The sequence below is a fragment of the Oncorhynchus gorbuscha genome, linkage group LG19 (genome assembly GCF_021184085.1).
Source record: "Oncorhynchus gorbuscha isolate QuinsamMale2020 ecotype Even-year linkage group LG19, OgorEven_v1.0, whole genome shotgun sequence".
NCBI classification, from domain to species: Eukaryota; Metazoa; Chordata; class Actinopteri; order Salmoniformes; family Salmonidae; genus Oncorhynchus; species Oncorhynchus gorbuscha.
This window is the reverse complement of record NC_060191.1, coordinates 58,429,231-58,445,851: the sequence shown is the minus strand read 5'-3', so window position 1 is coordinate 58,445,851 and position 16,621 is coordinate 58,429,231. Positions and strand designations below refer to the sequence as shown.

The following is a 16,621-nucleotide window of genomic DNA, read 5'->3' as shown; positions in this document are numbered from 1 at the left end:
ATATAAAATATATTTTGATTTGTTTAACACTTTTTTGGTTACTACATGATTCCATATGCGTTATTTCATAGTTTTTATGTCTTTCATTTTATACTAGAATGTAAAAAATAGTAAAAGTAAAGAAAACCCTTGAGTAAGTAGGTGTTCTAAAACTTTTGACCGGTAGTGTGTCTTCATACTGTACTGTCTTTGGGCATAGTGTAGTGTGTGTTGGGGGGGGTTGGAGAGAGAGAGAGAGAGAGAGAGAGAGAGAGAGAGAGAGAGAGAGAGAGAGAGAGAGAGAGAGAGAGAGAGAGAGAGAGAGAGAGAGAGAGAGAGAGAGAGAGAGAGAGAGAGAGAGAGAGAGAGAGAGAGAGAGAGAGAGAGAGAGAGAGAGAGAGAGATAGAGGCACACAGCGGGGCAATCATTTGAAGGATCTCTTTTGCGGCAGCGTGGAAGACCATTGGAGGTGAAGGAGAGATATGTAAAATCATTGGCTGTGGCTGGCTTTGATGCCACAGATAAGATCTACTGTAGGATTCAATTGAATCCACATTGCAATATGTATGCAGTAGCCCTTGACTGCTGTACAAAAACTGTACTACCATCGACAGACACTGCCTTCACAGGTAGATGCTTCTTCTGAATGTCAAAAATGTCATGTTGAATGTACAGTACATGATATCATCCAAGATGTTTTCACAATTGTTTTAATCCTCATGTAATAAAAACAAGGCCAGCATTGAAATAGCTTTATTTGGTTAAATTGACTGTGCGTGTAACTATTTGATTGACTGTATGTAATTTCCTGTCTCTGCAGCCATCCCTTCCTGTCCTGTACACCCTGTCCAGCCAGGCTACCCATGAAGCTGTTCACCTCCTGTGCAGGATGCTTGTATTCGATCCGGTGAGTAGTGTTTGTGTATGTTTTTGTGTTGTCATGTTCAGCTGTACTTGTGAGGACCAGAAGCCTCCACAAGAATAGTAAACAAACAGAAATGTGACCTACTTGGGGACATTTTGTTAGTCCCCACAAGGAAAAAGGCTATTTCTAGGGGGGTTAGTAGTTAGGTTTAGGGTTAAGGTTAGGGAAAATTGGATTTTGAATGGGAATCAATTGTGTGTCCTGACAAGCTTTGGTAAACGAGAGAGAGAGTGTGCCTGTCTGTCTGTCTGTCTGTCTGTCTGCCTGCCTGCCTGCCTGCCTGCCTGCCTGCCTGCCTGCCTGCCTGCCTGCCTGCCTGCCTGCCTGTCTGCCTGTCTGCCTGTCTGCCTGCCTATTGGGAAATAGATCATTATACTCCACAGTAATAGGATGCCATTTCTGCCTAACCAAAGAAAAGAAACAAAAATAATATCCTCATTACAAGTAATGGTTCAAAGGCTAAATGACCTGCAGATTGGACACCATATCTAGTGATGTAAAAAAGACTACTCAAGAGTTTTGGCTCCTGCTAACAGACGGAAGCAGCTTTTTGGCTTTCTGTCTAAATAACAGATCTTATTTTCCTAAAACGTGCAAGTATACCTTATGGTACGAAGACAGTTTTTACATAATTTATGTACAGTCAACTACACTACACATTGGGAAGATATAAATTCAACATCTTCAATGGCAGGCTTTCACCTCTGGCCAGTGGCCAATCCAGAAAGATGAACAGCTAGAGTGTAAGACTGTTCCCCCAGTGCATATGTCTCCAAGTCTAACCCCTAAAGTGCACTCCCTTGACCCTACTGCCCTGCAACAATATCCTCCTATCATGAGTTAGGTTGACAAGTTGATGGCTATTCACTGTCTTATGCAACAAAGGGAGGTTGATTAACTATGCCATCTTCTCTCCCCGACCCACACGTTTACTTATTCATACACTTAGGAGATGATTAAAACCAAACAATGTTGCATGCTTGTCCTACATCCGGTGTGTGTGTGTGTGTGTGTGTGTGTGTGTGTGTGTGTGTGTGTGTGTGTGTGTGTGTGTGTGTGTGTGTGTGTGTGTGTGTGTGTGTGTGTGTGTGTGTGTGTGTGTGTGTGTGTGTGTGTGTGTGTGTGTGTGTGTGTGCAGAAACCCTACTAGCATCTAGCGTTGACAGAACACAGGCGGTTGTGTTTATTGGCATCTCCTGACTGACTGGGGAAATAAGATGTGTGCTGTAATGATTCTGAGGCTCTGTCACTAACAGATTAGGAGGAATCTGACATATGGTAATGATGGTGGCCAAATACATTGAGTTATTGAGGCCTACTGTATACAGGGTTGTCTCATTGAGATCTGTAATGTGGAAATAAGCCAACCTTTCTTTTCGGGTGTCTTCTTCCAGACCAGAGGGCAGTATTTCTCCCCCCTCGTTTCAATCTGGCACATCTAAGTGGGATATTGCTGACTAGTCAGATGGTTATTCAGTTGAGGCTGATTTGGTTTGATTCCAAGGTCTAGTTTTAATGTGGGGTGTCCTCAAAAGAGAGAGAATGTGCAGTAGACTGCTGTTTGAGAGCCAGCAAATGCTTTATCAAACAGACCATTTGATTTGGAGGGATTTCATAGTCCTGTATGTATACATCAGTGTGTGTGTGTGTAGTCTGTATACATCTGTGTGTGTGTGTGTGTGTAGTCTGTATACATCAGTGTGTGTGTGTGTAGTCTGTATACATCAGTGTGTGTGTAGTCTGTATACATCAGTGTGTGTGTGTAGTCTGTATACATCAGTGTGTGTGTGTGTGTGTGTGTAGTCTGTATACATCAGTGTGTGTGTAGTCTGTATACATCAGTGTGTGTGTGTGTAGTCTGTATACATCAGTGTGTGTGTAGTCTGTATACATCAGTGTGTGTGTGTGTGTGTGTGTGTGTGTGTGTGTGTAGTCTGTATACATCAGTGTGTGTGTAGTCTGTATACATCAGTGTGTGTGTGTGTAGTCTGTATACATCAGTGTGTGTGTAGTCTGTATACATCAGTGTGTGTGTGTGTGTGTAGTCTGTATACATCAGTGTGTGTGTAGTCTGTATACATCAGTGTGTGTGTGTAGTCTGTATACATCAGTGTGTGTGTAGTCTGTATACATCAGTGTGTGTGTAGTCTGTATACATCAGTGTGTGTGTAGTCTGTATACATCAGTGTGTGTGTAGTCTGTATACATCAGTGTGTGTGTGTAGTCTGTATACATCAGTGTGTGTGTGTAGTCTGTATACATCAGTGTGTGTGTGTGTGTGTGTAGTCTGTATACATCAGTGTGTGTGTAGTCTGTATACATCAGTGTGTGTGTGTAGTCTGTATACATCAGTGTGTGTGTAGTCTGTATACATCAGTGTGTGTGTGTGTGTAGTCTGTATACATCAGTGTGTGTGTGTGTGTAGTCTGTATACATCAGTGTGTGTGTGTAGTCTGTATACATCAGTGTGTGTGTGTAGTCTGTATACATCAGTGTGTGTGTGTAGTCTGTATACATCAGTGTGTGTGTGTAGTCTGTATACATCAGTGTGTGTGTGTAGTCTGTATACATCAGTGTGTGTGTGTGTGTAGTCTGTATACATCAGTGTGTGTGTGTGTGTAGTCTGTATACATCAGTGTGTGTGTGTAGTCTGTATACATCAGTGTGTGTGTAGTCTGTATACATCAGTGTGTGTGTAGTCTGTATACATCAGTGTGTGTGTGTGTAGTCTGTATACATCAGTGTGTGTGTGTGTGTAGTCTGTATACATCAGTGTGTGTGTGTGTGTGTGTGTGTGTAGTCTGTATACATCAGTGTGTGTGTGTGTGTAGTCTGTATACATCAGTGTGTGTGTGTGTGTGTAGTCTGTATACATCAGTGTGTGTGTGTCAGTGTGTGTGTGTAGTGTAGTCTGTATACATCAGTGTGTGTGTGTAGTGTGTGTGTATACATGTGTGTGTGTAGTCTGTATACATCAGTGTGTGTGTGTAGTCTGTATACATCAGTGTGTGTGTAGTCTGTATACATCAGTGTGTGTGTGTGTGTAGTCTGTATACATCAGTGTGTGTGTGTGTGTGTGTGTGTAGTCTGTATACATCAGTGTGTGTGTGTGTGTAGTCTGTATACATCAGTGTGTGTGTGTGTGTGTAGTCTGTATACATCAGTGTGTGTGTAGTCTGTATACATCAGTGTGTGTGTAGTCTGTATACATCAGTGTGTGTGTGTGTAGTCTGTATACATCAGTGTGTGTGTGTGTAGTCTGTATACATCAGTGTGTGTGTGTGTAGTCTGTATACATCAGTGTGTGTGTGTGTAGTCTGTATACATCAGTGTGTGTGTGTGTGTAGTCTGTATACATCAGTGTGTGTGTGTAGTCTGTATACATCAGTGTGTGTGTGTGTAGTCTGTATACATCAGTGTGTGTGTAGTCTGTATACATCAGTGTGTGTGTAGTCTGTGTACATCAGTGTGTGTGTGTGTAGTCTGTACATCTGTGTGTGTGTGTGTGTGTGTAGTCTGTATACATCAGTGTGTGTGTAGTCTGTATACATCAGTGTGTGTGTGTGTAGTCTGTATACATCAGTGTGTGTGTGTGTGTAGTCTGTACATCAGTGTGTGTGTGTGTGTAGTCTGTATACATCAGTCTGTGTGTGTGTGTGTAGTCTGTATACATCAGTGTGTGTGTGTGTGTGTAGTCTGTATACATCAGTGTGTGTGTAGTCTGTATACATCAGTGTGTGTGTGTGTGTAGTCTGTATACATCAGTGTGTGTGTGTGTGTGTGTAGTCTGTATACATCAGTGTGTGTGTGTGTCAGTGTGTGTGTGTGTGTGTAGTCTGTATACATCAGTGTGTGTGTGTGTAGTCTGTATACATCAGTGTGTGTGTAGTCTGTATACATCAGTGTGTGTGTGTGTGTAGTCTGTATACATCAGTGTGTGTGTAGTCTGTATACATCAGTGTGTGTGTGTGTAGTCTGTATACATCAGTGTGTGTGTGTGTAGTCTGTATACATCAGTGTGTGTGTGTGTAGTCTGTATACATCAGTGTGTGTGTGTGTAGTCTGTATACATCAGTGTGTGTGTGTGTGTAGTCTGTATACATCAGTGTGTGTGTAGTCTGTATACATCAGTGTGTGTGTGTGTGTAGTCTGTATACATCAGTGTGTGTGTGTGTAGTCTGTATACATCAGTGTGTGTGTGTGTAGTCTGTATACATCAGTGTGTGTGTGTGTAGTCTGTATACATCATCTGTGTGTGTGTGTGTGTGTAGTCTGTATACATCAGTGTGTGTGTGTGTAGTCTGTATACATCAGTGTGTGTGTGTGTGTGTAGTCTGTATACATCAGTGTGTGTGTGTAGTCTGTATACATCAGTGTGTGTGTGTGTAGTCTGTATACATCAGTGTGTGTGTGTGTGTAGTCTGTATACATCAGTGTGTGTGTGTGTGTAGTCTGTATACATCAGTGTGTGTGTAGTCTGTATACATCAGTGTGTGTGTGTGTGTAGTCTGTGTACATCAGTGTGTGTGTGTGTGTAGTCTGTACATCTGTGTGTGTGTGTGTGTGTGTAGTCTGTATACATCAGTGTGTGTGTAGTCTGTATACATCAGTGTGTGTGTGTGTAGTCTGTATACATCAGTGTGTGTGTGTGTGTAGTCTGTACATCTGTGTGTGTGTGTGTGTAGTCTGTATACATCAGTGTGTGTGTGTGTGTAGTCTGTATACATCAGTGTGTGTGTGTGTGTAGTCTGTATACATCAGTGTGTGTGTAGTCTGTATACATCAGTGTGTGTGTGTGTGTGTGTAGTCTGTATACATCAGTGTGTGTGTGTGTGTGTAGTCTGTATACATCAGTGTGTGTGTAGTCTGTATACATCAGTGTGTGTGTGTGTGTAGTCTGTATACATCAGTGTGTGTGTGTGTAGTCTGTATACATCAGTGTGTGTGTGTGTAGTCTGTATACATCAGTGTGTGTGTGTGTGTAGTCTGTACATCAGTGTGTGTGTGTGTGTATACATCAGTGTGTGTGTGTGTGTAGTCTGTACATCTGTGTGTGTGTGTGTAGTCTGTATACATCAGTGTGTGTGTGTGTGTAGTCTGTATACATCAGTGTGTGTGTAGTCTGTATACATCAGTGTGTGTGTGTGTGTAGTCTGTATACATCAGTGTGTGTGTGTGTGTAGTCTGTATACATCAGTGTGTGTGTGTGTGTGTGTAGTCTGTATACATCAGTGTGTGTGTAGTCTGTATACATCAGTGTGTGTGTGTGTAGTCTGTGTACATACATCAGTCTGTGTGTGTGTGTAGTCTGTCTGTATACATCAGTGTGTGTGTAGTCTGTATACATCAGTGTGTGTGTAGTCTGTATACATCAGTGTGTGTGTGTAGTCTGTATACATCAGTGTGTGTGTGTGTAGTCTGTATACATCAGTGTGTGTGTGTGTGTGTGTGTGTGTGTGTGTGTGTGTATACATGTGTGTGTGTGTGTCTGTATACATGTGTGTGTGTGTGTGTCTGTGTGTGTGTGTGTGTGTAGTCTGTATACATGTGTGTGTGTGTGTGTGTCTGTGTGTGTGTGTGTGTGTGTAGTCTGTGTATACATGTGTGTGTGTGTGTAGTCTGTATACATCAGTGTGTGTGTGTAGTCTGTATACATCAGTGTGTGTGTGTGTAGTCTGTATACATCAGTGTGTGTTTGGCCCTCCCCCAGTCTAAACGGATCTCAGCGAAGGATGCCCTGGCCCATCCCTACCTGGACGAGGGCAGACTGAGGTACCACACCTGTATGTGTAAGTGCTGCTACACCACCTCCTCTGGTCGTGTCTACACCAGCGAATTCGAGCCCGTCACCAACCCCAAGTTCGACGATGGCTTCGAGAAGAATCTGACCTCCGTCAGACAGGTCAAAGGTCAGTCTGTCGACCAACCAGCAGAGGACAGAGTTGTACTATGGGAACTAGCCTTTTCAAGTTTTGTTGTTTTGATGATTTTATCCTCTGTTTTAGGCCTATCTGTCTCATCTGTTTTTATCCCCTTCATGTTACTGGGTTCTGTTTTTCCACTGGGTTTGCAAAGAGAGGCAGCTTTAGCTAAAGTTAATTCGTTTCAATGGGTGATAGATAGACATCCATCCTTTGCATACATGGTGGGTTCGTGCATATATTATGATGACATTTTGTGAGTCTTTTTTTTTTTTGTTAGTTTAGAATTCGTGAAGGATTTTTTTCAGCTGTTCAGCCGCCACATTGTTTTTCTCGAAAGTAGCCGAAGTCTACGCCCCTTCGTTGGTGATTGGTCAATAGTAGGGATTCTTCAATAAAGTCGATTCTTCAATGAGACGACTCATTTTCATGCACATGTTTTTCTTTGAGAAATACTGCACCAAACATTTAGTTAGATGTAAAATTACACGACTAAGTTCTCCTCTGCAAAAAGTCAACTCAAGAAATCTATCATAAATGTTATCTTGTACTGAACAAAAATATAAACGCAACATGTAAAGTGTTGGTCTCATGTTTCATGAGCTGATCCCAGAAATCTTCTATATGCACAAAAAGCTTATTTCTCTCAAATGTTATGCAAAAATTTGTTTACATCCCTGTTAGTGAACATTTCTCCTTTGCCAATGCTACCAAATACTAATTGAGTGTATGTAAACTTCTGACCCACTGGGAATGTGGTGAAAGAAATAAATGCTGAAATAAATAATTCATATTCTGACATTTCACATTCTTAAAATAAAGTGGTGATCCTAACTGACCTAAAACAGGGATGTTTTACTTGGATTAAATGTCAGGAATTGTGAAAAACTGAGTTTAAATTTATTTGGCAAAGGTTTATGTAAACATCTGACTGTACATACCATGTGTTTATAAGTGAAAATCTACACTTCAAAATAGCTCTTTACCTAATTAAAACGCAAGCCCTAAATACTGTATAACACAGTAAGTTAGCCCCGGTTAAAAGGCTTACTTTGAAACTCTGTGTAACTGTAGAGAATGTGTTCGGTCCATCTCCCTGAGTCTGACTCTGTCTCTGTCTTTCACAGAGATCATTCACCAGTTCATCCTGGAACAGCAGAAGGGGAACAGAGTGCCGCTCTGCATCAACCCCCAGTCAGCCGCTTTCAAAAGCTTTATCAGGTAAAACTAGAGGCCTCTGCCGGTGGATACCACCAGATTCTTCATTGTTTAGATTTTTGTACTTAAGCTACAGTAGTTTGAAAGCTAGCCACTTCTTAGAAACTTGATAGCTTGTTAGATGACATTGACCCTACTTGACCTGGTCCTGTGAGCAAGTCCGCTCACCTTCCCTTACCATAATCTACCTGCCACACCTTGATACCTGTGTCCTTCTGTGTCACAATGAGAACAGTAACAGTCCATTGCATTGGCCAGCTTTCCTCACTGTCAACCAATAAAAGTCTCTTTCTCCTTGTAGTTTGTTATTACCGGCCTAAAACATCTGATTTGTGAGTTTTCCTCCTACCTCCAGCCTGCCAGCCAACATGCTGAGAGTTATTGTGAAGGATTTGGTGCAATAGTTAATATCTTTTTCTGCAGGTCCTCTGCAGTAGATGCTTGCTGCTCATTAAACAGAAAGTGGTGCTGCGGCAGTGACAGTGACTGACCATATCTTTCCATCTCTCCCTGTCCCCTCATCTATTTCCGTCTCCTCTTTTGTTCTTTCTTTCACTTGTCTCCCTCAATGTTTCTCTCTCTCCCCCGTCTCTCCCTGACAGTTCCACTGTAGCCCAGCCCTCTGAGATGCCCCCGTCCCCCCCTGGTGTGGGAATAGCTGCTGTCTGTGCCACGATCCGGCCCCGCGCTGGACTACTGAGGACAACAACAAGAAACTCCAACCTGTGTAGCATTTCACTGGAGTCTAGGACTAGCAATGTCCACTGTGTGTGTACTGTAATACTAACTATGAAGTTTTAGAATGAACCCAACCAACCACTGCTGACTGGGTTATGGAGGGACTTTTACAGTGTGCTATGTATGCAAGTGTCTGCCCACACTGCTCTGTAGACGCAAAGCCACAAATGGATGCACACACACATGTGCATACAAACATTGTGCAGAGCTGGTATAAGGGCCAAACTCGTGGGCTTGAAAGTGTGTGTGTAAAGCCAGGGATGAGACAGTATTCTGCAGAGAGTCTTCGTAGTCTCTGCCTGCAGTCCCAGAGGGCAACGTACAGCTCCCGTCCACTTCCATACATACATAGTCATCACTTATTTATTAAAGGAGGGAGACGCGTTCTGGAAAGGGTGTTATTTTTATATATAGCACAGGATTTAAGACACGCTAGTTAACCCCCCTCCCTCAGAAATCATAACGTTCAATTAGAGATGATGCTTTTTATATATAGCACAGGATTTAAGACACGCTAGTTAACCCCCCTCCCTCAGAAATCATAACGTTCAATTAGAGATGATGCTTTTTATATATAGCACAGGATTTAAGACACGCTAGTTAACCCCCCCTCCCTCAGAAATCATAACGTTCAATTAGAGATGATGCTTTTTATATATAGCACAGGATTTAAGACACGCTAGTTAACCCCCCCTCCCTCAGGAATCATAACGTTCAATTAGAGATGATGCTTTTTATTTATTTGTGGTGTACTGTTAAACAGTTTAGTCAGAGGGTTTCATTGTTTGTTTTGTCCCCCAAAAATCCTGCTCTATTGCTGTTTGTTCTATGCCTGCTGTCCCCTGGGTTAGAAGTCAGTATTTGTGAAGAGATGTGTGCTCTGCATGCCACCTGGTTGCGATACGTATGGCGAGAACCCCTCATCCGGCACACACACTCGCATGACTAACCCAAATATGGGCATGTGGAAGTATGGTGCTGTGTCAGTATTAGCTGGGTAAAATGTGGTAACCCTGGAATGTGGTTGCATCAAAAAATAGGCTATTAGTGGGAAAGAAGCGCCACTGAGAGCTGAAGAGAGCCTCCGCTCTGGGTACAGTAACATGACAGAGAGAAAGTAGTTTCGGGTACATATTGACATTGTGGTATTCAGCACAGATTTTGTGCTACAGGAACAAGAAGGCCTTGTTGGGGTGCTACTTGGTCGTTGCGTTTTCTCTCTGGAGACTCTGAGAGACCGAATGAATCTGCTGTTGAACGTCCTGTACCATATGAACAGGCATGTTAAGAGTGTAAGGGATACAGATATTCACTGGTTCCCCTGCCATGTCTTCTGAATATATAGTCCTACCAAACACTGCGTGTCCATGTTCTGTCAATACCTAGTTAAAGACAGACAAGCAGAATGATACGAAGATCAGCCAAACCAAAATCATTTCATTATTCTGAAGAGAAAGTGAAACCAAGATTTTTAAAATCTAGATGTTTGATGATACGGGGATGCTGCCCATCTGGAAGATGCTGATTTATTCCATAGGGTCCCAACAAGTGGGGGGGTGCGTGCTTATTATTATTATTATTATTATATTAATTAATATGTTTAACTAACTACAGTGACTTTCTTTGGTGAGGGGGTGTCACCTTATCAAGGGAATGGTGTCAAAGAGAGAGATATTCCCATCCATGAATAAGGTGAATGAATAATTTAGCCAGTAATATCAGGTCTACTTTAAGCCTCACTCCCCATAGCGATGTTTCATGTCACCTACACAATAAAATAAACTCGCAGAAGAAAACTATTTCATATATTTTTAGATGATTCTTTTCTATTTATTTCAGTCAATGGAATATGATATGTCAATAGGTGAAAAACAAATGGATTTAAAACTAAATCTACAATGGAGGAAAAATAATAATAAATGAAACCTCAAAACAATACTGCTGTATAGGTGTATTAGCCTGCACATTTTTAGGGTTGTGTATTTTATTTTATTTTTGAGACTTGCATATAAATGTATATATTTTATTTGGCCTTTTTTTATGTTTTCCCTTGTACACGAGCGTGTAGAAGACATAAATAATCCCCCCAAAAATGATTCAGAAAACAAAATGAAAAAACACATAACCAATTATGTTAATTGTGTCTTGTGTGCACTGCAGAGCTGTGGCTATATTGAAGTAGAAGGCTTTTTTCTTATTATTATTATTATTATTATTTCTACCTTAGAGAAACACTTTACTATTGTGTGTATATGTATATAAAGAATTACAATGTTGCTCTCTACCTCTTGAGCTCTATTACTTGGTTTGTTTACCTCCACAAATGTATCATTTCATGTGGAGAATTAAAAATAAAACTTGAATGTCCCTTACAGCTTTTATATAAATATATAAAACAGCTAGTTTTCTTTTTCACTCATTTGAAAAACTTTTAAATTTTCCAGAGGTAGGATTCATCATGTCGTATTAAAATACCCTATCAATAGCCAAGCAATTCCAGACTGTTAGTTGACGTTGAGTCATATATTTGATAGGCTATGACCCTCCCCGTCTCCCTGTGTAATATCTGTGTGTGAAGAGATTTTGTGTTGAAATGAAGTACAAAAACCCACTGATACAAATGTTTAGATATACACAAATAATAACAAAGCAGACAGAAATATGATGGTGGTGCTGTGAGAGAGACGAACTTGAACTCTGCAACTGATATTTGGGCAAAATTTGGATAGGTACCACTTGTGCTGTCACACATTTTTATAAGACATTTGAAGTTTATACTCAGAGGTAATATAATTTGAATACAATTTATGATAAATATATCTATAAAGCTCTGCTTACAAGGACCTTAAAAGCCAATGTGAAGTTGAGACCGGAAATGACTCCTCGGATGTGCTCACGTGTGTGTTGGGAAAAATGTCCGGTCTCAAACAGTGTAGATTTGAAGTACAGTGGTGAAACTCATTAAATGTGACATTTTAAAGAACTTCAGTGCTGTGGCTCTTGTTATTCTTCTTCCAACTTCAGTATAGACCTAGACTGTTATGTACATCATGTGTTATACGTAATGTCTGAATTCATTCTGGTTGATTGTGTTGCTCAGTTGGTAAGCATTGATCTTGCAAGGCCAAGGTTGTAGGTTCGACTTACTTCTTACTCTTATCCAAAGCAACTTACAGTATCTGCTAAATGACCAAAATGTAAAATTGTGTGATTATTTCATGAGTTTTACTGCCACCCACTGGAGTACATTAGCTTTAACAGTCTAAGCAATTCCAAAACTTGTGAGCACACTGATATACAATCAAATCACTCATTGCTTTCACATTGGATTTGACCCTTTTATGTTCCATTGAGGGAAAGTGTATATCAATATAGACAGAATCTCAATTATTGTCCATATGATAGGTGCTCTGTGCAAGTCCAACCACAACACACCTTATTGTCTATGATACTGTATGTCTGAAGCAGTAAATGAAGACAATTTCTTGAGAAAAATAAAGAATGTTGAACATTGTTTGAAGCTATAGTTGTTTATTCATTGAATAGGTCTGGAGGATACTAGAGCATAATATAATTATTATAGATCAAATGTTGAACCCTCCTTAAATGGACAAATGAATCCACGTGTAGGATATTTTTTAATTCTAGGCTATAATATGGTATTGAGGATGGTCAAACTGGTCACCAGCTTCAGTTGGTCAAATTGTGTTTTCCAGCAGGGTTGGAGAGAGAGAGGTCATGGAATGTAAGACTTGTAGGTACAAGGTTTGTGTTAGGACGTAGACGAACACCGTCCAGGATATACTTCCACACTCCATTCCCCTAGGGGGCAGCAGCAACCTTATCCAGGTGTTGAACATGGTGGATAAACAAATCAGGTGCTGCCAAGTAGGGTGATATTCAACCAGTGTACCAGTTGGCAAGCTGTGAGTCTTTTGGGTTTGTTTGGTGGCCGTAAGGCCTTTCGTTTGGCTTTTGAATCTTTAGTTTGGGCATGTCTAAATGTCTTTTGGGTTTTTCCTTTTTGTACATGTTTAGTCACCATCTGAACCAACAATAATCTGATTCGACTGGCTGACCATGAGGTCAAGAGAGACAGAGCTGGCCCTGGAAGGTTGCTGTCTCCCTAGGCACAAACTGTATGCTGACAAAAAATGCACACATTCATTCAGGTTACAGACCATGTAATTAGGCCAAGGACCATTAGACAAAGAGAGTCCAACAATATCTGTAGTCTGGTTATTGCATTCATAACAGTGAGACCTTGATGGATTAGAGTATTAACAGGTCTAATGTTGTGAGATAAGATAAGTGCATGAGGGGTGGGGATTGGCATAGTTTGTTTTGGGAAAATATTAATACGAAGACAAATTCAGTTGTTAGGCATGTATTATAATAATGTATCGTCCGATTATCTTATCAGAAGTTTACCAAATGTCTTAACCCATTCATGACCCCCAAGGACAAAGCTGGTTGAAATGAAGTGTTGTGTTGGATAAATAAATTACAAAAACCGACTGATGGGTTTTGGGTAGGTATCAAAACTGTCAGGATTTGGCCAGGGTTGTTCCGGTTTTTGGTCACTAGATGCCCCCATTGTGCCTTTTGACCTTTTGTTTTCCCTTGATCCCCATTATTATTTGCACCTGTGCCTCGTTTCCCCTGATTGTATTTATACCCTTTGTTTTCCTCAGTTCTTTGCTCTGTGTTTGTATGTTAGCACCCAGCCCTAGTACTCTGTGAACTCTTGTTGATCCCGGTGGACTCTCTTGTGGAATTCTGTTTTTTGTTCTTGTTTGTTTGTTTTTGAGTATCTTTTGAGGCTTTTTGTGCTTTACCTTCCACCTTGTGGATTTACCTTTTTTGTCTTGGAGGTTTACCTTTGTTCTTGTAGGATTCCTTTTGAGGTTGTGGAGTTACACTGTTTTCCTGAAGAACTTCACTTTTTACTTCATTAGATACACCGTCTCAAGTACTGCTGTGTCTGCCTCATCTTCTGGGTTCTGCCGACTATTCGTGGCTCAGTTGGTTAAGTGACTGTTTCTCACTCCAGAGACCCGGGTTCATAACCGGGTCCTGACAAACATCTGCCAGGCTGATCCTCAACACTGGAGCTCCCCAGGGGTGCATGCTCAGTCCCCTACTGTACTCCCTGTTCACCCACGACTGCATGGCCAGGCACGACTCCAACACCATTAAGTTTGCAGACAACACAACAATGGTAGGCATGATTACCAACAACGACGCGACAGCCTATAGTGAGGAGATCAGAGATGGCAATTGCTCGGCCTACGACCGCAAGGCACTTCAGAGGGTAGTGCGTACGGCCAGTACATCACTGCGGCAAAGCTGCCTGCCATCCAGGACCTCTACACCAGGCGGTGTCAGAGGAAGGCTCTAAAAATTGTCAAAGTCCCCAGCCACCCCAGTCATAGACTGTTCTCTCTACTGCCACATGGCAAGCGGTACCGGAGTGCCAAGTCTAGGACAAAAAGGCTTCTCAACAGTTTTTACCCCCAAGCCATAAGACTCCTGAACAGGTAACCAAATGGTTACCTGGACTATTTGCATTGTGTGACTCCCCCAACCACTCTTTTACGCTGCTGCTACTCTCTGTTCATCATATATGCATTGTCACTTTAACCATATCTACATGTACATACTACCTCAATAAGCCTGACTAACTGGTGTCTGTATATAGCCTTGCTATTGTTATTTTCAAATGTCTATTTACTGTTGTTTTATTTCTTTACTTACCTACAGACACACACGTTTTTTTCGCACTATTGGTTAGAGCCTGTAAATTAGCATTTCACTGTAAGGTCTACACCTGTTGTATTCGGTGCACATGACAAATAAACTTTGATTTGATGGTGACTGTCATGTAATGGTTAGCATCTACTTCAATTATTTATGTCCTTTCTGGAGTACACTTCATCCGGGTTAAGGTAGGGTTTTGCTGAGCTAGGCAGTCATTGTTAATAAGAATTTGTTCTTAACTAACTTGCCTAGTTAAATAAAGGTTAAATTAATCTAAATAAATGAAAAATGTTTACCTGTATCCTGTAAGAAGTTATGATGGTTTAAACATAGTGTTGCTCTGTAAGCACGACTTGACAAGTTTTCCCCTTTTTATTCCCACAGGAAATGGCGTCTCCAGTATGGACATTATAAACATGACCCTTTTTATATGATAATTGGACAATTTAAAAGTTTTAATTCATTTAATTCATGTAAAGGATTTAATTCATGTAAATCTTTTTTTATATAAGAAAGTATCTGTTCTAAAAACTTGAACATTTCTTAAAGAAAGCATATTAGCAAGTTCAATATGCAAAGAAATATATATTTAATGGACACTCAGCATCCATGACCTTTTCTTTTACCTCTGTTAATGATAACAGAGTTAAATGTTCTCAACATAAGAATGTGTGCAGTTTTAATCTTAAGCATTTCTTCAAATGCTTTTACATCCGTCTAGCTGAACTCAACACAAAATAATGAAGCTTGTGTTAAGATCAAGCTTGCAGGGAACATTGCTAAGCCCAGAAGCCTCATTCCCCTCTGGACCTCTTCGTCATGTCTCCCCCACAGATATCTCCTCACTCTCTGGTCACCTTTTCATTAGACAGGTGGAGCATTTCCCCTCTGGACCTCTTCGTCATGTCTCCCCCACAGATATCTCCTTACTCTCTGGTCACCTTTTCATTAGACAGGTGGAGCATTTCCCCTCTGGACCTCTTCGTCATGTCTCCCCCAAAGATATCTCCTTACTCTCTGGTCACCTTTTCATTAGACAGGTGGAGCATTTCCCCTTCATGATTGACATAACTTCAAACCAATGACACTGGGAAAATCCATGTGCTAATGGAGTCACACTCACTATAAAAAAGGGCATATATTTTTTAATAATCAGTGCCAAATCGTAATGCTATATATATTTAGGTATTTGTTAGTCCTTTCATTCAATACTAACAACTAATATTTCAAATATATCTCCAATGCTAATTGTAGATGTATAAAATTATAATAAAGCAGACAGAAATATGGATGGTGGTGCTGTTAGAGAGGGGGACTAACTTGTACTCTACAACTGATATTGGGCAGGTACTTTGTATAGGTACTCTGCTACTACTTTAAATCTAATTTTACTGCTTGCATTAGTTAGTTGATATGGAATAGAGTTCCATGTAGTCATGGCTCTATGTAGTACTGTGTGCCTCCCATAGTCTGTTCTGGACTTGGGGACTGTGAAGAGACCTCTTGTGGCATGTCTTGTGGGGTATGCATGGGTGTCCGAGCTGTGTGCCAATAGTTTAGACAGACAGCTCGGTGCATTCAACATGTCAATACCTCTCATAAATAAAAGTGGTGATGAAGTCAATCTCTCCTCAACTTTCAGCCAGGAGAGATTGACATGCATATTATAAATATTAGCTGTCTGTGTACATCCAAGGGCCAGCTGTGCTGTCCTGTTCTGAGCCAATTGCAATTTTCCTAAGCCCTTTTTTGTGGCACCTGACCACACGACTGAACAGTAGTCTAGGTGCGACAATACTAGGGCCAATCGGACCGGCTGTAACGGCGTTCATCTGTTGAAAGAAGAGAGTCGGACCGAAATACAGCGTGTAGGTTACTCATGACTTTAATGAAATTAATCGCGGTACATGAAATAACTGAATACTAAATACAAAAACAACAGAACGGAACGTGAAACTAATTACAGCCTATCTAGTGACTACAACACAGAGACAGGAACAAACACCCACAAAATACAAAGCGAACTCAGGCTACCTAAATACGGTTCCCATTCCGAGACAACGAGAATCACCTGACTCC

General features: G+C 41.0%; 1 protein-coding gene across 1 annotated transcript in view; it reads left to right on the top strand.

Annotated features, from left to right (window-relative positions):
- The window catches only part of LOC124005050 (serine/threonine-protein kinase NLK), a 91,771-nt gene extending 81,430 nt beyond the window's left edge, over positions 1-10,341 (top strand). The window contains exons 8-11 of the mRNA XM_046313919.1: positions 801-887; positions 6,616-6,814; positions 7,954-8,047; positions 8,647-10,341. Coding sequence (XP_046169875.1) covers positions 801-887; positions 6,616-6,814; positions 7,954-8,047; positions 8,647-8,845 — 579 coding nt within the window. The 3' untranslated portion in view covers positions 8,846-10,341. The remainder of the gene's footprint in view (positions 1-800; positions 888-6,615; positions 6,815-7,953; positions 8,048-8,646) is intronic.
- Positions 10,342-16,621: the final 6,280 nt, after the last annotated feature.